Consider the following 26617-nt stretch of genomic DNA (forward strand, 5'->3'; position numbering starts at 1 on the left):
ACTGTATTTTTAAAATCTAGCTTTAGTTTGTGGATTTGTTATTTTTGTTGTGGTTCTGAGAAGCACAGAGGTAGAATGTGAGTGTGGGGAGGAACATTCAGTTCCTTCTGGTCACTCCTTTCACAGCTGTCACTGTCCATTTCTTGGAACTCAGGTTAGGTGTTGATCTCTCTTGCTCCGTTACAAACAGTGAGCCTGAAGAGACAGACAGGAGGAAAGAACTCACAGAACTGTTGGACCTTGAGGGTGATCTTTTTTCTTCCCATGACAGGGTAAAAGCTCTTTTCATGGGTACACGTCAAGTTCTCCAACTGCAGGGAGGTGCCAGGGGGACAAGCGCCCACATAATGCCCGGAGAACTCGAATGCAGACACTCTGGAGGGCCAACATTCCTGGTAGCCACTGTTACTTGATCGGGCATTTTAAAGGAATACTGGGTGCTGCCGATAAATCTAAAGTGGTAGATTTATTAAATCCTTTAAATCCTTGATTGGTTTTTTTCCCCTGTCATTTTAAGAGAATAAATTTGGCAAGTTAGGGGCCAGGTATCAAAAGAGTTGTAGATTTACAATATCACAATTAAATATGCAAGCTGGTTTCTTACCAAGAAAAGGAAGCTCAAAAGTTTTATTTATTTTTTAAGATTTTTTTGTTTTGCATTTTTGAAAAACAGTAAATATATTTGATGACAATGTTATTTAAAAAGAGTCTCAAAAAAAGAGTCTGGGCCAGGCACAGTGGCTCATGCCTGTAATCCTAGCACTTTGGAAGGCCAAGGTGGGAGGACTGCTTGAGGCCAGGAGTTCTAGACTGGCATGGGCAACATAGTGATACTCTGTCTCTACCAAAAAAAAAAAAAAAAAAAATTAACTGGGTGTGTTGGTGCACCCCTGTAGTCCCAACTACTCAGGAGGCTGAGGTAGGAGGATCGCTTGAGCCCAGGAGTTAGAGGTTGTACCACTGCACTCCAGCCTAAGTGACAGAGCCAGGACGCTGTCTCTAAATAGATAGATTGATTGTCTGATTCTTTTGACTTAAATTATTGTGTCAGCTGCTTTGAGACTAATTAAAATTGCTGATTTATCATTTAACTTCTAGGCAGTATTTCAGCCTTTACAATAGACTCCTTTAAATAGAGGCATCCTTAAAATTGTATACACAATTACTATGTAGAATAGAACTAGATCATACAATAGCTTCTGTCTATAAATTAGTAAAAGTTCCTTTGTATTTAATTTTCTTAGTTTTGGTAACAAGTTTTGTATATTGTCTTATGAAAATTCAACTTCATAAATTTTTGTTTTATTGAACTCAATAGTAATGAAATGGAAACCATGAAATTGGTTCTAGTCTTTTCATTTTGATAGACATAGTGGTTAAGAACAATTCAGAGTCCCAGAAAAAAATAGTAATTTAATGCTGGCTTGAGCATATGCATGAGTTACATCATTTACAGAAATTCAAAAGAAAAAAAAAAAAAAAAAGAAATTCAAAAGAGAAAGACACCTTGGGTCTAGCGGAATACCTTTTTGTGAGTTGTTAAAGGATAATTAACAACAAGAAAAGTAAATCACATCTCTCATTCAAATATAAATGAACACATCAGATTTTTGTTTCACTCATTCATTAATTAACAAGGGACCCAGTAAGAGTAAACAGTTCAAAGGAGAATTCATAAAATACACGTAGACCAATAGGAATGCTGAAATTAATTTACAAGTAGATAAAATATTTGTCAGTATCCATAAGGAATAATCAGCTACATTTCCACAGAATGGCCAAGAATCGTGTGCATTACTACCAGTATTCTACAACTTACAGGATTCTAAAATAGTTTATAGGCAATAAAAGGTGGAGACAACCCAGTTTTTATTTTGTCCATTTGAAAGTCTTTCATAATTTTTCTTGATAGAGTATTCTAGAAACTCGCTATTCCCTTTCTCAACCTCTAAGCCTGTTTGTCTTTATCAGCCTAGTCGACCATCAGTCATGGTTAGACATGGCTCAGGAAGGTGATCGATTGTCCTGTCTTTTGTCTCTTCGAATTAAAGTCACAATGTTTATAAACATTCATTTCCTTATTGTTACCTCAGGCAGGACTGCCGAGAAGGGTGAGAGAATGTGCCCTGGCCAGTGTGCTGCTTACCTAGGGGTTTATCAGTGCAGTTGCATCTGTCCAAAGGGCACATTTTTCTGATTTTCATGAAGGTACCTGATAGATCAGTTGCCCCCTGCCTCAAAGGGTATGGTTTGTTTTTGTTTATCTTAGTTCTATAAGATTATAGCTTATAGTTCTATAAGATTATTTTATAGGGTTACAAAAATGAGTCAGTCATCCTAACTTTAGTTTTTCCTTTTCTCAGGTTTTCTTACAGAGACTGGAAAAACCAGAGCAAGTACTATTTTTTCTACAGGAACTGAATCTGCCTTCCAAGTTACACAGATCAGAATTATGGTAATTCTCAACCTACCTTCTTTAAGCAATGTTACTACCCTTTTTTAAAAAAAAATAGTAATAATATTGTATTCAGAGGTCCCTGTCATTGGTTTTTCATTGAACATTTAATGGTTATTTACTCTTTGTTAGGCCTGTAGCAGAAGGCAGGGACACAAAGATATGTGAATTATTAAGTCTGTGGTATAAATACAAGGATTGAGAAAGTTAAGGAACATTTCTTGGGAAGCCCCTTACTTTTCCAAGACTTAATTTACTTGAAATATTGTTTCATTGGTTTGATTTTGCTTTATGCTATTTGAATATAACCATATTTTTTGGAAACAAAATAACCACAGAACTTAGGCCCCTTTGACATACTTTGTCCTGATTTCTGTTTGTAGGTTCGACGTGGTGGCATTGGTGCCCAGTGTGGGTTGGTATTTGCCTATAATTCATCTTCTGATAAATTTCATGCAGAAGAACACTTCAAAAGGTTTGAAAAATATGACAAATGGAAGCTTCAAGAGTTCAGGCAATTTGTAAAAAGCAGGTAAGGAGCAGAACAAAAAATCTTTGTAGTTAATAAGAATATATCCATTCTCTTCTTGATGAATTGTGCTTCCTTGTCTTTATAGAAAAGGTGCCACTAAGTGGCCATAAACATTCATTGCTTTCTAGCAGCATATTGAAGATGTGTGTGTTAATTTATTCATAACCTGTTACTTGGTCCCCTCTGTGACCAGGGATGCACATCTTCAAAATGGCTGGGTAATGATACGTTATATTACATGCCTGAATTGTGGGCAACCCCAGGTCTGCAGTCCTACCCAGCCACTGGGAAATTTATCCCTGCCCCAACCCCCCTGCTACCATTCCTGCTTTTATCAAAAATATTTATTAAGCACCTACTATGTGCCAGGCCCGATGCTAGGCACTGAAGATACTGTAATGAGGCAATTGGCATATCCCTGCTTTATAGAGCTTACTGTTTAGCTCAGAAGACAGACGATAAAACCTGCAGTGGCCACAGCGTTATGAATGCTATGTAGGAGAGAGGGCGCTGTGGGAGCACACGGCAGATCATCTCACCTGATCAGGGAAGACGTCCTGGAGCAAGTGTTGTTATGTTGGGTTTTTTTTTTTTTCTTTCTTTCTTCTTTCCTCTGTGCCTGTTATGTTGTTTATGAAGGGTAAGTTAGAGTTGACTAACCATTTGAAGAAATGGAAGAAAGTGTCCAAGCACTGAGGAGGCAGGTACGAGGGTCCAGAAGTGAAGTACGGCACATCCAAGGAACTGACAAGTCCCGTGTTGCCGAGGTGTACTGTGAGGTAGTGAGTGGTGAGAAATGAAGCTGGAGAGCTGGGCAAGGGCCAGATCATTAAGGGTCTTTTTGCCTCTGTCTCAGGGTCGAGACTACCCTTAAGCATCGTGTGGGGGAATGGGGAGCAGGGAGTGGGGTGGAGTATGTTGTTGAGGAGTTTCAAGGTGAGCAAGGAGATCAAATGCGTGTTTTAGAAGTACTACTCTGGATCATGCCATGTGTAGCATGGATTAGAGGAGAGCAAGGCTAGAGGCAGGTGGGATGGGAGGAGGTTGTCACTGTCACCTAGGAAGCCAGAGGGTTAGCGATCTTGACTAGAGCAGCAGCAGCAGTGATGGAGAGGTGTGGACTGACTACCTTCTAAGTAGCAGGCAGAGGCAACAGGCTCTGGGGACTGACTGAATGTAGAGCAGGAGACGGAACAAGCTTGGGCAGCAGTGAGTGGCTTTGGCTTGGGCAGGTGGGGAAACCGGTAGTGCCTTTCCCTGGGATAGAAAATAGCCCAGGGAAAAACAGGTTTATGGGGAAGATGATGAACTCAGTTTTGGTCCTGTTGAATTTGAAGTTCTAGGAAGCCTTTGGAATGTCCAGTACCAGGTGGATGAACAGATCAGGAGCCTGGAAGACAAGTCTGTGCTGAAGGTGCAGATATGACAGATATTTAAATGATAATTTAAAATGTGGAAATAGGAGAGATCATTCTGGAAGAGTGTGTGCACTGGGAAGAGAACAGAACTTAGATCAATATGATGAGAGGCATCAGCACTTAAGGGGCAATGGAAAAAACCAGGGCTGTGTCCTCATGAAGCCAAGGGAAAATGATGTTTAAAGAAGTAGGGAATGGGCAGCAGTGTCAGGTGTCAGAAGTTAGTAAGGCAAAGTCTAGAAGTGGATCTATTGTATGTAGCCACAGAAGTCACTGGTGGCGTTGCCTCCCTTATTGCTGCTAGGGAGTTACAACTCGTGGAGCTGAACCCAAGACCTGCCGTTTATGCTCCTGCAGATGGCAGGGAATGGAGTGCTGAAGTTATGGAAGCCTGTAAATGTCATCCAGGACAGCACCACTTAAGCTTTAATATGCATGTGAATCACCGTGTGAAAATGCAGATTCTGATTCAGTAGTTCCGGGTGGGGCCAGGACTTTTATTTCTGACAGTCTCCCAGGTGACTCTGATGCTGCTAGAATTCCTTTGGCAGCATCCTTGACAAATGGTCATTCCGCCTCTCTAGAATACTCTTGACAATGGAAAACTCACTGCATATGAAAGCGCTTCAGTAATTAGAATATGTTCACTTGAAATCTACATTTGTAATTTCTACTGTGTGGTCTTCATTTTAGCCCTCTAAATGAATTGGAACAAATGTCTCTCCTAAAATCTCCCTTCCATTACACATATGTCTTTTTATTTTATTTTTTAAAAAAATTTTTTATAGAGATGGGGTCTTGTTATGTTGCCTCATATGGTCTCAAACTCCTTGCCTCAAGTAATCCTCCCATTTTGGCCTCCCAAAGTGCTGGGATTGTAGGCATGAGACACTGTGCCTGGCCCATATATGCCTTTTTCTTTTCATTTCTTTCTTTTTTTTCTTTTAAGAGGCTAGGAGTCTTGCTCTGTCACCCATGCTAGAGTACAGTGGTGTAATCATAGCTCACTGTCACCTTGAAGTACTGGGCTCAAGCAATCCTCCCATCTCAGTCTCCCAAGTAGCTGGGACTATAGGCACATGCCACCATGCTTGGCTAACTTTTTTTCTATTTTGTTGTAAAGACAGTGTTACTATGTTGCCCAGGCTGGTCTCGAAGTCCTGGCCTCAAGTAATCCTCTCACCTTGGCCTCCCAAAGTGCTAGCATTATAGGTGTGAGCTGCTGCACCTGGCCCGATATATGCCTTTTTAAAGGCTGCTTTTCTTTTTTAATAATAGCCAGAGATGACACTTGATTTTAGGCAGCCATGTTCTACTCTTGGGACATATTAAAATAGATCTTTTCCCTTAAACCTGCTATTACACAAGGTCCTTCACATCTTATGCAGGATGATTTTTTTTTTTAACCTAAAAACAGGCCTATTCATTACTCCCTTAATGATTTTAGCTCTTTGTTCCAGCCTGAACTAATCTTAAATCCTGATTTAGTTGACCTACATATTGTCAGTCCCTCTCCAGTTTGGAAATCAAAACATTAATGTACATGCATCTATCTTCTTGCCTTTTCTTTTTTTGTCACATGCCTGTGTTCAGGCATAGGGCAGTCAGCACGCTCCAGGTCAGCTGTTTGGTACTATGCATACTTAAGAAAACTAGTATTCAACTCTCCTTTCCCCATCCTGCCTACTATGTAGCGGAGTCTGGTGAATAAGGTTGTTGCTTTCTGTTCTCTGACACATGGTCAGCTGTCTGTATCTCAAAGATTTCCTCAACAACTCCTCAAGAATAGATTAAAAAAAGTCCTCCAACATACACTATTTTTTCTTTTTTTTTTTTTTATTTGAGACAGAGTCTCGCTCTGTTGCCCAGGCTAGAGTACCGTGGCGTCAAGCTCACAGCAGCCTCAAACTCCTGGGCTTAAGCAATCCTTCTGCCTCAGCCTCCCGAGTAGCTGGGACTACAGGCATGCGCCACCATGCCCGGCTAATTTTTCTATATATATATATATTTTTTTTTAGCTATCCATATAATTTCTTTCTATTTTTAGTAGAGACAGGGTCTCGCTCTTGCTCAGGCTGGTCTCGAACTCCTGACCTTGAGCGATCCTCCCGCCTCGGCCTCCCAGAGTGCTAGGATTACAGGCGTGAGCCACCACACCCAGCCGTGTTTATCTTATCCATACAGAATACTCGTGTGTTGCTAACTTGGTAGCTGTATCACAGACTAAATAGTGTACAGTTTTAAGAATGTTATTTGAGAAGACTACCCTTTTTCTCCTTCTCAGTTATTTAATTCCTGGAAAGGAAGTAGCATTTAAGTAACAAGTTTTTAAAAGAAAGTGGCATACAGTTGTGTTTCCTCAGTCTCAAGGCTGGAGTGCTTTTCCAGGAGGACTTCTTAAGAAACAGAAAAGAATACTGAGGACTATGAAGGCTGGGGTTTTTGTTTTTTGGAGCTCCAGGGTCTGAAAGCTCCCAGGCTTTTACTCTTCATTTGTTGCAAGAGGCCAAAGCCTCAGGTTGGTCGTATACATATTAGCCAGACCTAGGGAAAGAAAATGGAACATGCCTCTCCTTTGTTTCTTTTCTTTTTCTTCCTTTTCTTTCTTTCTGGTTTTTTTTTTGTTTGTTTGTTTGTTTGTTTGTTTTGTTTTTTAAACAGAGTCTTGCTCTGTTGCCCAGGCTAGAGTGCAGTGGCATCATCATAGTTCACTGCAACCTCAAACTTCTGGGCTCAAGTGATCCTCCTGCCTCAGCCTCCTGAGTAGCTGGGACTACAGGTGTGCAATACCATGCCTGGCTGATTTTTCTATTTTTAGTAGAGACAGGGTCTCACTCTTGCTCAGGCTGGTCTTGAATTTCTGACCTCAAGCAATCCTCCCACTCTCAGCCTCCCAAAGTGCTAGGATTACAGGTGTGAGCCACAGCATCCTGCCTATCTCCTTTGTTACCTTACAGAAGCACACACCACCTGTTGCATGGTACTTCGCTCCTGAGTATCGCATCTAAGATGCCTGACTTCATCTCTCATTCTTCAATTGAGGCAATTATCTAGAGAAGCAAACTTTCTCCTTAGTTCCCAGATTATATTTGGGGCTGATATAGTTCCTAATTCACAGATGAGGAGGCTGAGAAATGGAGAGGAAAACACCACTAACTCCCTCATATGTTCAGAGGGATACCAGGTGCCAGCTCTCGATTGTTAATAGGCTATAAATACAAGTTAAATGCCACTGAGATGATGCCTTTTTTATTGGACTCTTGAGAAGTTTAGAAATAGGAAAATGTTTTGTGATTACCCTTGTATTTACAGGATTGGTTGCTCGCCTGATGACCTTGGAGAGGATGATCCTATTGGCTGGTTTGAGCTGGAAGAAGAGTGGGATGAAGCAGATGTCAAGTTGCAACAGTGCAGAGTTGCCAAAGTAAGCATTAGTGAGTTGTGACCTCGTGTGTTCGCCCACTCCCCTCCTTCTATTCTGTACACATTTACTGAATGGCAGTTGTGTACCAGCCCTGTGCCAACACTGGAACCCTAGAGGTGCATCGGCCTTCAAGAAGTTCATAGTCTGTGGGAGAGACAGATGTGTAGACACTGATGTGGGCTGTGATCAAGGGAGATACAGGAGCTGTCGGAGCCCAGAGAAAAATAGCTAACCCATCCTGGAATTCACTAGGGAAGGCATCCAAGGAAAGGTGGCGTGATGCCAAGTGTTGGAGGTTGATTAAGTCATCATCTTTTAACCAGGCTAAGATGTGTGGAGAGGGTGTCTCAGGCCGAGAGAACAGTGAGCACACAGGCATAAGTGCAAGCGAGTTGTGTTTCTGTAGCGATGAAAGAAGCAGTGATTATCTGGCTACTTAATTTTTTTCTAAACCTCAAATGTAAATCTTAGACTTTGGCTTAAATAACAGAATTAAGAACTATCTTTAGGGCATATACATAGTAGGTGCTCAGTAAATATTTAAGCAGTCAAATAGTGTATTCTGAAAGGCCCTCAACAAAGGAGATTTCGCTGTAAGAAGCAGACAGTTTGTGTAGAAGTTTGACTTTGAAATGGCCTTAGCTTCGAGTAGACCAGACTGTTTTCCCAGGTTCCAGCACATAGGCTGCATAATCACTCAGGGGCTTTGAGATGATTCCTGAGAGCATTGACTGTTTTCATCATGTATCTGATTTGTGTTTCAAAATGACTGCCACAGAGGAAATTTACCTCTCTTATCCCGTTTTTGTATTGATGAGGGAGTAATGATGCCATTTCCCTTATTGTGATTGTTACCAAACCTGACTTTATGCAGCACTTGTATTGTCTTTTTCTTCTTTTTGTCATAGATACTGGACTTACATTTTGTGTCTCCAGTGCTAAGCATAATGGTACCTAATAAATTATTAAAATCATAGGAAGATCTTCCCAGAAAGGCCTTTTTCTCCGTTTTATCACTATTTAGGGATTCTGAATCCTTCTCTTGTCCTTCCTAGTATTTGATGGTGAAGTTCCTCTGCACCCGTCAGGAGTCAGCAGAGCGCTTGGGAGTGCAAGGCTTGAGCATCAGTGGCTACCTCCGGCCTGCAAGAGCAGAGGCAGAGCAGAGCACCATCTGTGTCCACTGCAGAAAGGATGCAGAGGAGCGTGTCTGTGGGGCCACGCTGCTTCTCAGGACCCTTCAGTTCATCCAGCAGCTCGCCCATGACCTGGTAGGGTCTCCTCAGTTGTTAGACCACATTTCTTTAGGAAAAGTGAATGACAGTGTTAAGGGAAATGTATGCCAGCTGATGAAACCTGGCCCTGCTGAAGCCATGTAGTGTGGATGAATATGGCAGGCATCATGCTGCTGTGAGGACCTTAAAAGGCTGAGGACAGTGAGGTGTTGGGCATTTATGGCATCAGTCAGTGAAGGATTAAATGGCTTATGGCCATGATGTGAGGCTTCCTGGAATAGACCTCCAGACACATCCTAAAGATCCCTGGCCATGGTTGCTGGGAGGAAACAAACAAAGCAAGTTCATGGGATTTATATCTTCTGTAAGTCCCAGGAGAATTATTCCTGAAGTCTATGAATTCTAGTTATTTACTAAAAGTATTAAAATAATGTCAGGATTTAAAATCATCTTTGTTTTTGATACTGACTTTTACAATCACTAATAAAACATAGTGATGACTCACTCAAAGGAAGATTCTTACAGCCTTCCCCATAGCCTCAGGAGGCCAGTGGAGCCCTCTCAGTGTGGTCTGGAACAGTTTCCTCTCTTGACTTTTATTCTGCTTCAGGGCACATTCAGAGACTGGTGACTCAGTTTACACACAGCTTGCTTGGTCTTCGTTATTTAAGCCCTCCTATCACAACAGCAAAGAGCAGATTAGAGGGAGATGTCTAGGAGTAGCAGGAGCATTTACAGTAGAATTGGCACCTTCCAGCCCAGGTGTGGGGAGGGGTCAAACATTACTGCAGTACAGTCCTGGACAGTCATCACCATCCAATAGAGACTGACTTATGTCCCCAGTACTGTTGTGAAGTCAGGAGCCTTCATGGATGTGTGTGTGTGTGGGTGGGGGGAGTTACCTGTATATATATGTTTATGTACATATGTACATATATGCATGCACACATATTTTAGGAAATTTCAAGCCAAAAATAGATGTTGATAAACTTTTTATTATAGGAGTTAAGAGTAAGCATTAGTAATATGGAATTTCACCCATGTAGAGCCACCCTGTCCCTTAATAATAAGAGGTAAATGAGCCATTACATTATTTCTCTAAATGCATTTTTTAATTTTATTTTTTCTGGTCTTTATAACTTTTAGGTGCAGCAGAAGGAAAGTGGCCTAAAATATAAATCTTTTCTGGACTTCGCGGGTCTTGATTTGCAGATCTTCTGGAATTTTTACAGTAAATTAAAGCAAAAGTAGGTCAGAATTTGTTATAAGGTGATAATCATATAAACAAAACTGAAAACACTGAGTTTTGCTATTCTAAATTTTTTACTTCCTACTAGTATATATGCTGATTTGAAATATTTGGTTATTATTCAAAATAATACCTCACATTTCTATGAAATACTTAATTTCTGTAAAATACTCAATTTAGTGATAAGCAGCTCAAGTATTATAGTACCTCCTCATTTTACAGATGAGGAAATAGGACCAGAATTGAGTTTTCTTCCCCACAATGGACAGAGTTAGATGGGAACTGTGTTTTCAGGCTCCTAGTACAATATTCTTTCTGTTCCACTCTTCTTCCTCTCAGTTGGCATCTTTTCAAGGAGCCGGGTGCCTTGAGGAAGGTCCTGTGTAGACAGCTGTCTGGCTTTGGAGGGTAAAAGCAACCTGTCCTTTTGCTGGCTGATATTTGTCTTTCTGTAGCCCAAGGGAAGAATGCGTCTGTGCCCAAACCCTGCTTCTGCAGCTCCTCCAGAGCTGCTTCTCGGTGCTGCAGGGAGATGCACTGGCTGCTTCAGAGGAGGAAAAGGCTCCAACCCAGAGCCCCAAAGGAGCAGAGGCTGCCAAGGAGCTCTACACACACTTATGCGATGGTAGGGATTTGGGTTTTTTCCTTTAATGCGACCTTCTGCTGGTAGCCCACAGGGCCTCTTGCTGTGGAGAAGAGGGGTCCTGTGATCGTGCAAGCCAGAAAAGGATTGCCGCTGTGGGCAATGAGTGTTTCTTTTGATGCTCTTTTGCATTCCTAGCTTGCATTCAGGATTTGTTTCATCATCAACTGACTTCATTTCTTCCTGGTTTCAGATATACTACTGTGTTATATTGAGAATAATTACTGTCATACTATTGAGCCTTAATGTCAGCTAAGACACTGGGATGAGGCCAATAGATTGAGGGAGAGAGACTGCAGTGATAAATTAATGACGAAACACACGTGACCATCTGAAGTTATTTTTAAGTCTTTGCCAAATTGTGTCTCAAAAGAATAGGGAAGTAATGCAATAAAAACTGGTATTTAAACAGTGTTTGTTCTAGTTAAATGTAAGCCAACAATAATTTACTTACACTGCCTACAAAGTGGAGAGTAGTGAGTTTATAGGCTAGTTATAGCAGATATGTGTTGTAAGTGAATAGATGGACTCTGTTAAAGCTGATTCGATTGTTCATTTTTATCAGTGGTAGATAGGGTGGATGGAGACTCTGTGCCCATGGAGATACTAAAGCAAGAAGTCAGGAATACCCTTCTCAATGGGGCTGCCATCTTCTTTCCTGATCGACAGACCCGGCGAAACCATCTCTTCACTATGATGGCAAGTATTCACCGAAAGTCTGGATTCCATTTCTGAGGACTATGAGGATGAAATTTATTAGTCTTTGTTTTCTAGGAATATACTGTCAGTTTCAATTTCCTGAATGTTTGTTACTACTATATGCAGAGCTTTGTGTGGGACACGAATATCTAAGGACATGGCAGTGTACTCAAGGTGGGGATGACAGATAATCCCAATCAGTGTTTCATAACAAAGTGACAGTGTAGCCTCCTTCATCTTTATGACTTGCCTACAATTAAATTTTCTTTTTAACATTAGAGCTTTTTATTATAGGAAAACTTAAAATGAATGCAAAAGTAGACTAAATAGTACAGTGAATCTCCCCACCCCCCAAATGTACCCTTTACCTAGCTTCAACAGTTATAAACCCAGGCTAATCTGGTTTCATCTATAATATACCTCACCTGCTCATCCCTCCTTCCCCCATGCCAAGCATTATTTCAAAGTAAATCCCTGATGTATTTTATTGGTAAATGTTTCAGTATGTATCTGTAAAGGAAAGACAACCAAATTTTAATCCTCAGCTGGTTCTTTTCACCCCCCTAGACCTCTTCTCCATGTTACTCAGACATTAGTACTGAGGGTGAAAATGCTTTTGGTATTTATAAGCATTATGTTACCAAATGGAATATTCTGTACAAAGATCCACGTTTCTCATTCTGAAAGAAGGATTTCTATATGAAAATGAGCATGATACATGAAAAAAAATTAATGATAATTTGAAACAAAACAAAAACTTCTCTTTCTGGGCCACACCCAAAACATTTAGTTAAGGGAACTTTAGAGGTTCTTGTGTTACAACGAAAGTAAAACATAGAGAAACCTAAGTAAATTAAGGTAATAAATTAGTTAAGAGTGTACAAGGAAGCAAAATTATAGGCTGATCTTGCTTATGAACATAGTTAGAAAAATCCTAATGAAATGTTAACTAGTCCAACAATATATAAACAAAATTATAATCAAGTTGGATTTATCCTGGAACTGCAATGATGGATTAGCATTTGAAATCAGAGAGGAAAAAAAATTATATCGCTAAATGCAGAAAAATTTTTAATAAGATTAAATTCTGATAGTACTTAAAACAACAAAACCATTAGCAAGCTCAAAATGGAAGGAAACTCCCTTAATCTGGTGGAGGGCATGTACCCCAAACCTACAATAAACGTATTTGATGGTGGGTCACTAGAAGCATTCCTTTCAAAATCGGGAACAAGACAAGGATGCTCACTGTCACTGCTTCTCTTCGATACTGTATTTGAGGGCCTAGCCAGTGCTATAGGACAAGGAAGAGAAATTTTAAAAATAACAGTTGAAAAGAATAAAACAAATAACAATTATCTGCAGATGATATGATTTCAGATATTTTTATTGGCTGCGTAGACAAGCAATAAATAGAATTACTAAAAAGAATTTGACAAAGAAAACTAGATGACATTTTAAAAAGGCATTTCTATATGCAACAACCAGTTAACAAACACACATTAGAAGTGCTCAGTGGGATGCATAAAGGTCTACAGAAATAAAGGAGAGAACAAAAGAAGCATAAAATGTGGTCCCTGATGGCAAAGGGCTACAGACACGCGGCACAAGGAAAAAATGATTTCACCTGCAACAAGCATTTAGAGGAGAATTATGTTGAGGCTGAATGATTGAGGAAGGTTTCAGAGAGGAGGAAGGATCTTTGTATTCCAGCTGTATATAAAATTTGCATGTCAGCTTGGGGAATCACTTCTCACATTGTGAGTTACAAAACCTTTGACAGCATCAGGTGACCTGATGCACTGGACTATGGGTGGGGCTCTGTCCTACTTGTTTGCTGCAAGCATTTGCCAGGTAGCTGAGCATGTGTCCCACACAGGAAAATAGAGGGCTTATGACTTCTTGAATGACATTGCTGTCCATAAGCAGAGCATCCCAGTCACTCTTCTTTTTACCATCCCTCCTGACATCAGTGACAAGAGTTATTTTCCCTTCTCATGCTGATGAGTTGAGCAGGACTGCCAGCCTTTTACAGTGCTAAGTAGTCTTTCTCCATCGAGATGTGATTCCTGTAACTGTCACCATAGACTGTAAACCTACAGGATCAAGGGAAAGCTTTGATCCCCTTTGTTCAAAAACAGAAGGTTCACCAGAAATGTACTCTGACCCTGCCTTTTGCTCTGGGGATGGCATGCGCAGGGATGAAAAGCATACATCTTTTGGAGGTCATTTGCCTAAGCAGGAAAGCTTGAAGATGTTAACTTGGCAGTAAATGAAGTACACCTGCCGTCTTCTGTTGAGATGGTTGGTTCTGCCCCCTCATAGCACTAGACCAGGTTTTAGTTGGGCACTAGGAGGTGGTCTGCTGACCTTGGCTTTCCTCATACTTGGGAACAGTGGGTGGTGGTATTTCACCCTGCTCTAATACGTCTCTGGAACATCATGGAGTAGATTTTCTGAATGTTTCTGGTTTTTTAGAAAAATGTCACCGAGCAGGAGCACAAGCAGTCCCTGCAGCTCACGTTCCGTTCACTGTGCACATATTTTAGGTAAGTTTATTATATTCCTTTCACTTGTCAAATACTTCAGATCTTTGCGAAGTTGTTTTCTTTAGGTGTCCCTTCCTTTTGTGTGTTTTTGGAGTAGTACTTTCCTCTGCTCAGCTAGAAAGCTACGTTTCTGTAGTTAGTCATCACTAGGCACAGGAGTGACCAAAACAGTGGTAAAATAATAATCTTGTTGACAGCTAACCCAAGTCCCAGTCATTATAAGACAATTTAGAGTTGAACTCATTGAGAATCTCTTTGAACAATTCAGTTTCTAAGGGAAAGCCAAATGAGTTTGGGGTCCTATACTCAAGTCTACAAACCCAGCCACATTAAAACGAACTGCAGAAGCACGAATGGTAGTTTGTAGAAGGAAATTTTCTGGGAGGGAAGAACTTGGAGATTGTTATGTGTTTTGACTACCAAAGAAGCTAATGGGCCTGTAGGCTGCATCACTGGAGGTATAAACTCTTGAAGGAGGGAGGGAACTGATAGCCCAAGCAACTGCCTGCAAGTCAGACTTGACCTGGTGTGGATACCAGACTCAGGAGTCTGTCTGTATAAAATGCGTTCAGAATTGAGAAGCAATGACGATCAAAAAGCCTGGGGCTGTCATGTGAAGAACATTTGAAGACACAGGGAATGTTTAGCCTGGATTATCAAATTAACAGTCATGAGATTAGGAGTATTTCATATTGGTGTCCAGTGTGATTCATTCATCCAATTTATACCCCAGGATTTCTTCTAAGAGCTGGAGGATTTGAGTCTGTGCCTGTGGAAGGACATGTGGACAAACAGTGACATGGTCTCAGTTGGGACCATGGCCTGTCTTCCTGACCCAAACTCCTCCCATCCTATAGGACTGACACTGAAATCTTTCTGGATTCCTTTTTGGAACCTTTTAAGATAGAAAGCATGAAAATCCCTTTCCTGAAGACAGGTGTCATGACTAGTTTGTGTCCTTTCAGTGATAAGGATCCAGGCGGCCTTCTCCTTTTACCTGAGAAAAACGACCTGGCCGACATGAACATCAGCGAAGTCCTGGCCGTCATGAACACTCTCCTCTCTGTTGCTGCTCGAGAGGTATCTGATGGCTGCCTCCCTGTTGTCTTCATGCTTTTAGGAGCACATGATACAGCAGTCACTTGTGATTTCCCTTTCAGCCTCACTTACAGTATGAACGTCCTCCATCACTTGATCATTACAGGTGAACACAAAGGTGTCCCAGCTGGCCCCTGCGAATGAGTGAGGGAACTCTTCCCAGTTCTTGGTAGTTAGCAAGGAATAAAACACAGGTGCTCGCTAAGGCTTCCTGTGAAGAAAGAGGAATGGATTCGTACCAAGTCTCCTTGCAGTGTCAGTCAGTGAGCCCCGCACGTAGTGATGTGTTAGTGTGTGAATTTTGTGGAAAACAACCTCGACTTTTTTTTAAAGAAGATTTCTTAGCCATTTCACAAACTAATCAAATCTGAAAATATAGTCTTTTTCCTGTGCTAATGGTATTTTTTAAATTTTGTGGGGATTTTTTTTGTTTTTTTTTTTTAAACATGAAGTATTTTGTTTCTCAAAATGTAGTTCATGCTCCAGCTGGATCAGAGTCACCTGGCATGTTTGACAGAAATTTGGATTTCTAGGTCCCACCCCAAGCTGTTGCTTTAGAATCTCTGGGGACAGGACTTGAAAATCTGCCTTTTTACCAAGCACCTCAAGAGATTCTGAAGCAACAGCACCTCTGTACTAGGGGACCAAGATCCACCTCTTTGGATTAAATATGGGAACCAGAGAGTTAGAGGAGATTTTATCGTAGGACAATCCAAACCACACCCTTGAGATAACTAATGGTATGTGGACTTTAAGATATCTTGTCTTGTGGCTGAACTTAGGGTCTTTAAATCTCTTACATTTTTGCTAGTGCTTTACTGATTTCAAGTTGCTGTTAAAGCCATGATTTCATTCATTCCCAGCTGCATGGAGTGAACGGCCAGTCAGTAATTATTCCCCCAATTCACCTATAGCGACGTTAGAGAGCTAGTAGTGTGACTGGGTTATCGTTAGCCAGGGTCACACTGAGGCGGACCACTGTTTAGACTAGTGTTAATTTAAATCCAGGGTTGGGATTGCTCCAAGATGCCTCTATTTTTTAAGGTAGCATTGACTTTATAAGACTTAACTTTATTTTTGATCAATGCTCTATTTTCTGCTGTCACTTTCTCTTGCTTTCTGGCTTATTTCCAGACTCTTCTGCCCATCCCTGAGTCTTTCTTAAAGATCTCACTCCAGTCTACTGCTCATCAATGTTTGCTCTCTGCCCCATTTAGCCACGGCTCATTCTTATCTCTGTCTTTATTTCTGCCATTTCCCACTTTCCCTTTCTTGTTCTCAGACCTCTGAAGCCTTAACTGAGCTCTTGCCCTCACCAATCTTTCTGCTATCGTCACATCATCAGTGCCACTGAGCAGAAAACTTCAGTGTTCTCAACTGGTTTTCATAGGTGTTAATTCTGCCTCCTGTGTGAGGAGTTGGTGGGTGCTAGAGCCAGGACTGAAACCTGAGCCAGTCGGCTCCGAGTCTTGTCCTCTTTCCACTAGGTCAGACTTACTGTAAGATGTGTAATGAGATAGCATTGGTCCAAGAGAATTTCCCATAATTGTTTATCATTTAGAGATCAAATGTGTGTCCTTTCTTCCCTGTTATTTACCTGTGATACAAAGGAAGTTAGAGATGTCATGGAACCTCCTTGCCAGAGATCACTGCAGCCATTTACATATTTCTCTGACTTATCTTTCAGTGAAAACATTTATGGTTATACTAAAGAGGTGGGGTTAGAGCAGGACAAAAATTTAAAGGTGGCCTAAAATGTGCCTAGTCTGAAAATGTTCTCATAACTCTGTTAATTCAACAAATATCCACTGAACGCCTGCAGTGTTTGAGGCCCTGTGCTAGGCACAGGACATACAGTGATAAAGTCTTGAAGAGCAAACATATAATCAGGATGTTTATCAGTGCAAACAATGCAGCAAGGGCTGTCAAAGAAGTGAGCACAGGGTCCTGTGGGGTACAGAAGAGCATACCTACCGCGGTCCGGTGGAGGGGGCAGTGGAGCTGGGGAAAGGCTTTCTGGAGAAGGTGGTGCTGGAGCTTCATTGGAGACCGTGAATAGGGTTTAACCAAGCAAAGAAGAGGAAGGAGGCATTCCAGGTGGAGGCAGAAACATGTGCAGAAGGCCAGTGACAAGATGGGGAGGAGCAGATATTTGAACAGGAGAATGATAATTGAGAAACTTTGAACGTGCTGAATTCATGGTTCTGGTAGGATTTCAGGTGATGAGGTCTGGTCGCACACTCAGGAGATAAGTCAGTGTTGGAGATTTTGCGATCAGTGACAAATGGGTGATAGTTGAAGCCATGACCGTAGATGGCAACACATCACCATGCAGGGGCATCTTGAGAGATATCTACAGAGGGGCAGCCAGAGTGGCAGGAAGAAATTCAGGGGAGACAGAAGCTGAGGAAGGAGAGGGTTTTCAGAGGGACAGTGGTTAGCAGAGTGGTCTGAGGTCAAGTGGAGAGACTTTGCCCTCTAGGAGGTAAATGGCTTTGAGGAGTGGTGTCAACAGAAGCAATATAATGGGAATGGGGAGAAAAGCAAAACCAGACCAGATGTGGACAACTTTTTAAATGAGATATACATACAAAGAGTATGCGTGGACGGACAGCTTGAAGAAACAACTGTCTGTTGTAAGGACTAGACGTCAGCAATATCTTTGAAGTCCAGTCCCGCAACACCACATGCCCTGTTATGGCACACCCTCCTCCTTCCTCGCCGGACATCGCCACCACTCTGAAGTTTGTAGTCATCATTCCTTTGTTTATTCTTTCTAGTTATCCCTACACAGCATGTCTGTTTTGCCTGGCTTTGACCTTTAATGGAAGGTCAAACAAACATCCTGGAATCATACGGTATACAATCTTCTGTGACTTTTTTTTTTTTCACTTGGCAGTGTTTTGAGATTCATTCATGGTGATGTATGTGCTGCAGTTTATTTTTACTGGTGCAAAATATTCCCTGTACGAACATTGCACAATTTATCCATTTTATTTTGAAGGGATAGTTGGGTTGGTTCTAGTTTAGTGTTATATTATGAACATACCTAGTGTGGTTCTTACATGCAAGAGTTTATCTCTAGAGGTCAGGTGACTCTTCAAAGAGACTCCTGAGAACAAAGATGATGGTTAGAGAGCCACAGAGGGAGGAAGAATTATTTTTTTAAGGTGGGAGAGATTTGATTGAAGGTTCAGGGGAAGGAGCCAGAAAGAGGAGATTTGAAGAGGTGAAAGAAGAGATACCAGTTGGGTAAGGTTCCCAGGGTGGCAGAAGGAGATGTCCTGTGAAGTGAAAACCATTTGTAAAGCTTCTGAAAAGCTGGAGGACAAGAGAGGAGTTTTCATAATACCGTCTTTCTTGGTCACTTCTGGGTTGAACGCTCTTTCATGACTGTTCCCGTATCCATAGTATTTTTTTGCTGGTGACAGCTGATCCCTTAGAGAATGCCCTTGGCTATGTTCTGTGAATGGCCTTCCAGTGAACACTTTCTGTATGTCTCCTCCCTTGTAGTGTGAGCTGTTGATGCTCAGTGGGGCCCAAGGGGAGGCTGGCTCTGTGCTGTTCTCGCTGTTCTGGTCCGTCCAAGGCAGCCTGCTCTCCTGGTGCTACCTGCAACTGAAGAGCACGGATTCTTCAGCCAAAGATCTTGCCGTGGACCTTATTGAAAAATGTGAGTTTCAATGTAAAATCCATGAAGACAGATAGGTGTTTGGGTTTGACGCTGTGTGTATTCTCTTCTGTAGTAACTCATGCATCGGGTGTGCATATGGCTTTCTTTTCTTTATTACAATTCAGATCTTTGATTTGTTTTTGTCTTCTTAAAATGGAATTATATAGCATGTCTTTTTGCCCAAGGTTTCCTGTTTTAACATGGTAGTATGTCTAAGTATGTTTATTGTACAATTATATCATTTCACAGCCTAAACATTGCCTCTGCATTCATACAGCACTCTTAGATAATGTTTTCACTTTTCAGGAGTGAGAGCCTATCATCCCTGTTTTAATCAAGACATCTGGGCAGGGGGAAGGGCAATATACGTAACCTAAACTTTTGTACCCCCATAATATGCTGAAATAAAAAAAAAAGACATCTAAAAATGGAAGTCTTGAACTTTTAAAATCTAAGGTATATGAGCACTGCTGTGATTCAGATTCATGTTCTATAAATCACAGAAAATTATGTGAAACCCAGCAGATTCTGAGAAATTTTATGTGGAAAATTCAGTTCCATCAAACTCGGTCTCAGAAGCTGTGACAAAAATGCTTCCAGTATTGGGTCCTGCCACGTAGAGGTTGGCCTCTCGGGTTGGCACACTTGATGCATGGGCCCATTGTAAACAAAGGAAAAGGAGAGGCTGACAACTGGGTCGATGAGTCATGTTACTTCACCTGTAAAAGTGATATCTCCCCATCATCTAAAAGTAGCAAAGACAAAACATCACTCACTTTAAAAGCAGCCTTTCCTGAAATTTGCACTGTTTCTCCCAGCCAGAGGAATGTGTTTGGATGGTGCTTTATGGTTTCATGGTCTTTACAGTCTTGTGGAATCCCCTCCACAGCTTCTCTGGCTCTGCTCACCTTTGCCCTGGGTGATAACTAAGCAAGTAATGTTTCTACCATATAAAATATTCATATTTTCTTTATGTTTTGGTAGATGTGGGACAGTTTCTGGCAAGCATGAGAGTGATTTTGGAATCCCTTCTGTCGCAGTATAGTGGCAAAACCATTGTAGAAAGATTGTGTAATTCAGTGTTTTCAATGGCAGCTCGTCAACTGGTAAGAAAAAATGGCAGCTATTTGTAATGAGCGGGGAGGGGACTGGGGATACGCACGCCCAGGCAGAGTCTCGGGTGGACGCTAAACTTCCTGTCCATCTTCCTTTAGGTCATCTTCCTGCTGGACTTCTGCACTTTAGACATTTCACACTGCACACTCTTGAGAGAGTTTAGTGCCTTAACAGAACTGCTAAAGAAGCTCTGCAGCGACCCCGAAGGAGGGCTGAATAAGGTAACTCGAGTTGGCACTTGAGCCTGCTTTGTATCCTCTCTTACGAGCGGTGTGACCATGCTTGCTGAAGCACACCACCGCCTGCAGAGCTACACAAATAAATCGCCTCTAGAAGACCCCCGTTATTTTATCAGAGGCTTTGCCAACAAGGATAAATGCTAGTCCACATTGATCTGGCATGGTCAGCATAAGGAGGAGATGCAGAAAAGAAGCCATATATAGATTAATCTCATCCTTTATTATCTTACGAAGTTATATAAAAAACCATGTAAGTGAATAACCAGATTGAAGTCCAGAGAAGAAAATGTATGTTGAAAGGCAAATTAGGAGGTTTGGTATTTCAAAGAATTTTCTCTTACTTAATTTTGTAGTACACAAAGTTTTTTTATTATCTTGTTTGAGTTTTACAATAATCCTTTGGCAGTAGAAAGGGCATATATATTTCATAGGTAAAAAAGTAAAAACTCAAAAAAAAAAAAAAAAGAAGGAAGAATGGGCTCAGATTTTCCAGGGACCCAAGTCGCAATGTGAGGTCTTCAAACTCCTAACTCAGTGATTTTTCCACTGGAAATTCATGTTAGTAATGATTTGTAAAAAAAAAAAAAAAAAAAATAGCACTGTTATAGTTAAAAGCTGGTTACAAAGTTCCTACTGTGTAATAAAAGCACATGTCTACTCTGCTGAATGGTGGATGCATGTGGTCTGTTGGCAGAGATGGGAACCTCAGGTGACGGTTTGTTTAGGGCTGTCAAAGCCCATCGGCCTGGAGCACCGAGAGAGAAACAGTCTCCTGCATATGGCTGGGTGTTGAGTGATGAGAACCTTTTCTCCCCCAACTCATTTGTTTGCATAGGTGGATGTTGAGACCTGGCAACAGGAGCAGCCTGTGGTATTACACACATGGACTAAGGAATCTACTCACAACTATGAAAATAATTGCCATGAGGTATCTGTCTTTGTTAGCCCAGGGGCAACCTATTTTGAGGTGGAATTTGATGAGAGGTGTGAAACTGAAAAAAGGTGAGCCTCCCATGTTCTTTTTTTCCCCAAGCAATAATGGAACAAAAATGAAAGAAGGAAAGTAATAGAGGTTATGCCTTCGCAGGTATGACTATCTGGAATTTACCGATGCTAGAGGTGGGAAAACACGCTATGACACAAAAGTTGGCACTGATAAGTGGCCTAAGGTGAGTGGTATTCCCGGAAAGAGATGAAATACTTGTGCACCAAGTCTTCTCCTTCTGTCAGCCTCAGGGAGCAATGGCGGTATGGTCCTTGAAGGGAAGCATTTATGTAATACTTTTGTCAAAAGAAGGGCTTATATCAGAGTTCAAACTACAACCTGTCACCTGTTTTGTATAAAAATTTTTTGGAACGTACAGGCATGATTATTATTTGTTTAAATATTATTTATAGCCGCTGTGGCACTCAGTGGCAGAGTTGAGTAGACACAACAGAGACTACATGGCCCAAAAATTTGAAAATATTTACTATCTGGTTCTTTTTCTTTTTTTTTTTTTTGGAGACAGAGTCTGTCACCCGGGCCAGAGTGCAGTGGCACCATCATGGCTCACTGCAGCCTCACACTCCAGGGCTCAAATGATTCTGTGCCTCAATCTCCCGAGTAGCTGGAACTATAGGTGCATGCCACCATGCCTGGCTAATTTTTTCAATTTTTTGAAGAGACAGAGTCTTGGTCTCACTCAGGCTGGTTTCAAACTCCTGACTTCAAGCGATCCTCTCACCTCGGCTTCCCAGAGTGCCAGGATTACAGGTGTGAGCCACCTCGCCTGCCTGGCCCTATCTGGTTCTTTATAGGAAAAGTTTTCCAACCACTAGTTTGTATCAACGTTGTCCAGAGTAAATGGGGAGCTTTCATCCTTAGCAAGAAAGGGCTAATGGAGTCAGGAGGATGGCTCAGACCATGGTGGTAAAAGCCAGGAGGCCACCTCACAGTTAGATCTGCTTCATCTCCCGGGCTGGAGGTTAAGTGCTGCCTCAGACTGTTGACCTTCTCTCTGCTGTCAGTAGTCTAGGTTGGGAGGAAAGGAATGAGCAGGTATGACCACTGGCTGAGCGGGTAGTGGGCAGATGCTCATCCAAGGTTTAGAAAGCTGAGTAGCAGTTTTTTGCCAATCCTGCTTCTTCATGAGGTACAGTTATGAATTTTCTGTTTCAGTTACCCCTTCGTACTTTTCTCCTCTAGTAGTTTTGGACTTGTGGAAATTGAGACCAGTTTTATCCTTTTTTTTTTTTCTTTTTTTTTTTTTCTTTATTTGTTTTTTCTTAGTTCCGGTCCCCCCGCCCCATTTTAAATTTGGATGTTGAGACTTTTGAAGAGCTTGCTTATTGCTAAAACGCTGCCTCCTCCAACCTGTTTGACCACATGACTTCTGTCTCTAGAAAGTGACCTTTAAAGCTGGTCCTCGGCTGCAGTTCCTCTTTCACTCTGACAGCAGTAACAACGAGTGGGGCTACAAATTCACTGTCACTGCCTATGGCCTGCCTGACGTTGCCGTGTCTTGGGGATTGGATTTACAACTCCTTGTCTCCCGGCTGATGGGACGCCTCGCCTCCCAGTGCATGGCTCTCAAGTCCGCGCGTCGTAAGTCCACAGCCCTGTTCCTTCCTTCTTCTCCCAACCATGTTGAAGGGCGAGGTGCACGCTCTCTCTCTTGTAGGCCGTCTCCATGTAATGGCAGAGCAAGGTGTTGATAATACTCCCTTTCAGTTTCCCTTAAACCAAACTAGATAAAATGTCTACTTGACACCATTGTCATGAAGCTTCTTGACTCCGCTTTGGAGCACATCACAAAGGATGCTGTGGATTTCCTCTGTCTGTGGAGGAAAAGGAGGGAGAGGGAGCTGTTTTTTAGTAGCATAATCAGTTTTTTGTAAGTCGAGTTAGGTATAATCCAACCAGAAGGCAGAAGTATAGAGTAAGTTAATTGTGTATCTTTTAAATATGTGAATATTTATGTAAGTGTATGTAGAGATGTGAATATGGATTTCATCTTGAAGTGATCTGTTCGATTTAGTTACTAAATTCTTCTAAGGAACAAGAATTATAGAATAAAACTTTCTAATGTATTTTATTTCTATATCATTTCTTGAGTTTTTCTCATTGTAAAAGTAAAATATCATAGAAAAGTTACATAATGGAGAAAAACCAAAGGAAAATAGAATAAATATTATTAACATTTTTATTTATTTCCACCTAGTCTTTTTTTCTATGCTTATTTTAAATATATATATGATGGATATTTAATGATTATATTTTACAAAATTAATATTTACAAATTGTGAATGTTTTCCATAATTAAATATTCTTTTTTTTTTTTTTTTTTTTTTTTTTTTTTTTTTTTTGTTGAGACAGAGTCTCACTTTGTTGCCCAGGCTAGAGTGAGTGCCGTGGCGTCAGCTTAGCTCACAGCAACCTCAGACTCCTGGGCTTAAGCGATCCTACTGCCTCAGCCTCCCGAGTAGCTGGGACTACAGGCATGCGCCACTATGCCCGGCTAATTTTTTCTATATAGATTTTTTTAGTTGTCCATATAATGTCTTTCTATTTTTTAGTAGAGACGGGGTCTCGCTCAGGCTGGTCTCGAACTCCTGACCTTGAGCAATCCACCCGCCTCGGCCTCCCAGAGTGCTAGGATTACAGGCGTGAGCCACCGCGCCCGGCCATTAAATATTCTTAAATGGCCTCTGTTATACTCTAGAGGTGGTTTGCATTCAGTTTTCAGGTTACTAAACAAATTAGTCTTTTCAAAGGTACCTTGTAACTAAAGAATAGCAGCATTTCAGGATTTATTAGTTTAGGTTAATCTGTGGTATGTGTTTATAAAGTATCACAATTATATTTTGGTAAATGTGGGAGAATTTCCTCCAAGTTTTTTTTTTAATCTTTTCTTTGCCAGTTTAAAGATTCTCAGTGTATTAAGGAAAAAATAGAACTTTTATGAGCCTTCTTCTCTTTCCAGAGTTGGGAAGTAACATGACAGTACCTCAGGCAAAAATGGCATTAGTCCTAAACTCCCCTTTGTGGAAACCTGTCTTCAGACACCAGATTCGTCCAGAGTTGGAATTAGAAGCAAGCTGGCCCACTAAGCCCCACCAGGATAGTAAGGAGGTATTTACTCTTCTATTCTCTTTATATTTGGAGTGGAAACTGTTTACCAATATTAATTACATTAAGTTGTAAATATTTGTGTTGATACCTTGTCATCCCCATTAAGCAGTTAGCTCCTTGAGGACAGAAACTATCCCTCCTGAATTTGTTATCTCCACTGTGTACTACAGGGGCTAGTGCGCAATGGGTATTCAAAAATATTGAATGAATGGCTCTTCAGCAAAATGTAGGAGGTGCTCAGTAAATCTCTCTTGATGGAGTTATCAAGCAAACAAACTGAGTATATTTCTAGTGCCTGCTGAGTCAAACCTTAGAGTAAATGATTTGTGCTATACCTTTTGTTCACTATAGAGGTGTAGCACATTATTTAGATGTATAGTATTTTAAAAACTAAACAAGTCTTCCCTCTGTCTCTATTTTTCATTTCTACTTCCCTCTATTTCTGTTCTACTACTTCCTCTCCCCCCACCCACCACCGCCTCCCTCAACCCCACCCCAGGTTATTCAGTAGTTAACTGCTGAATCCAGTGGTTCTTCCTCAGTTTCTCTTCTTCTTTTGCATCTAACTGTTCCATCTGCCTTCTTTACTGACCTTTCTTTACTCCTCCTTCTCTAAAGGGTAGGCTTTATTCAGGCTTCCTCCTCTTCCCCACACCCCACCGAGACTTCATCCTCTCTACTCTCGTCCACTGTCACATCTGTGGGAGTAGTTCCTAAGTATCAGTTTCCAGCTCTGGTTCTTCTCCCAGGCTTCAGTTACCTATCTCCATCTTCCTGTTAGGTATTTCCATTTCGGCATCCTTCCTGACTCCCGTTAACTCAGCAATGTAAAACCGAATGTCTTCCCGACTGCTTACTTCTGTGATTGTTGTTGTCGCTTCCCCAGGCCTTCGGCCACTGCTCCCTAGCATTCCCTTTGTCCCCACCTTGTCCTCGTCCTGCCTGTCCACTCAGCTGCACGCCCTATGGATTCTTCCTTGTGATGTTCATCTCTGTCCTTTCCTCTGTCTCCTCCTTTATCCAGGCCCTCATCTCGCACCTGCATTATGACGCTGGTACCTACCAAGTTTTTTTTTAATCACTGCATTATCTTGTCATTCCACTGCCAAGCACCATTAATGGCTCCCCATTGCCCACAGGGTGAAGTCTAACTCCTCAGTGTGACAGTCAAGGCTCTCTGCAGTGTCCTTTCACCTTAACTATCTGACTCTAGTTCCCACCACTCCCCAGCTGAGACTTCAGGCCAGGTCAGTCTCCCCACTGACTCGTAACCTCTGCTAATGGTTATGTTCCTCAGGGCCGAACCTGCCCGTCCTTCAGGATCCAGCCCAAAGCCCATGTCCTCCAGGAGGCTTTACTTAATTACTTTAACCCACCAGGATCTCTCTTCTTTGAATTCTTTGCACTGGGTATCCCTTCTAGGCATTTGGCACTTGATAATCTTTTGCTTTATGGTAGTGCTAGTTTTAATGCTTTTAATGTTTTATGTTTACCCTTTTTTTTTTTTTAACCCATATATCTGTCTCGTCTTCCTAAAATAGATTTAAACTTCCTGAGAGTATGCACCATGTTTTATACTTCTGCTTTGGCCTAGTAGTTGCTCAGTAAATTTTATTTTTTGAATGAATGTGTTAAACATGATGGGTTTTGCTTGTCTGTTTCCAGGTTAAGAACATTCCTGACGATCCCTGCTGCCATTTTCTTCTTGATTTTGCCCAGTCACAGCCTGCTCAGAACTTCTGTGGGCCATATTCAGAACTTTGCAAAGGATTCATACAGGCATGTAGAAAACAGGCCCCAAAGACAGATATAGTTGCTGGTTCCACTATTGATCAAGCTGTGAACGCCACCTTTGCTGCTCTGGTGTATCGCACTCCAGATTTATATGAGAAGCTGCAAAAATATGGTAACTTATATTACAGGGAATGTTTTTGATCTGAAGGCTAATTGCTAAGTTTTAAGAAAGCCTATCTTAAGTGAAAATTTTAAAATATAAACACATTTCTACAACTGTAAACATCATCCTGTTAGTCCTATTTTGCCAATCAAAAGATTCATGGACAATTCATACTTAATAGATTGTAATGTGTGGCAGGCAAGTAGCCTTGAGTTTCAGAATTAGCAGACAATTAGTGATTATCCACAATTCTCAAGGAAAACTGCCAAGAAATTT

At 41.4% G+C, this 26617-nt stretch overlaps 1 protein-coding gene across 3 annotated transcripts in view; it reads left to right on the forward strand.

Moving 5' to 3' along the window:
• ZZEF1 (zinc finger ZZ-type and EF-hand domain containing 1) overlaps positions 1-26617 on the forward strand; it is a 114574-nt gene that overhangs the window by 36781 nt on the left and 51176 nt on the right. For all 3 annotated transcript variants that reach the window (XM_069482120.1, XM_069482119.1, XM_069482121.1), the window contains exons 10-26: positions 2364-2455; positions 2839-2987; positions 7718-7829; positions 8885-9100; positions 10211-10311; positions 10769-10938; positions 11522-11655; positions 14134-14204; positions 15170-15284; positions 18816-18975; positions 19960-20081; positions 20190-20312; positions 21166-21332; positions 21418-21499; positions 22716-22917; positions 24296-24444; positions 26110-26350. In XM_069482120.1, the coding sequence (XP_069338221.1) occupies positions 2364-2455; positions 2839-2987; positions 7718-7829; positions 8885-9100; positions 10211-10311; positions 10769-10938; positions 11522-11655; positions 14134-14204; positions 15170-15284; positions 18816-18975; positions 19960-20081; positions 20190-20312; positions 21166-21332; positions 21418-21499; positions 22716-22917; positions 24296-24444; positions 26110-26350 (2406 nt within the window). The remainder of the gene's footprint in view (positions 1-2363; positions 2456-2838; positions 2988-7717; positions 7830-8884; positions 9101-10210; positions 10312-10768; positions 10939-11521; positions 11656-14133; positions 14205-15169; positions 15285-18815; positions 18976-19959; positions 20082-20189; positions 20313-21165; positions 21333-21417; positions 21500-22715; positions 22918-24295; positions 24445-26109; positions 26351-26617) is intronic.

The sequence above is a fragment of the Eulemur rufifrons genome, chromosome 9 (assembly GCF_041146395.1).
Source record: "Eulemur rufifrons isolate Redbay chromosome 9, OSU_ERuf_1, whole genome shotgun sequence".
NCBI classification, from domain to species: Eukaryota; Metazoa; Chordata; class Mammalia; order Primates; family Lemuridae; genus Eulemur; species Eulemur rufifrons.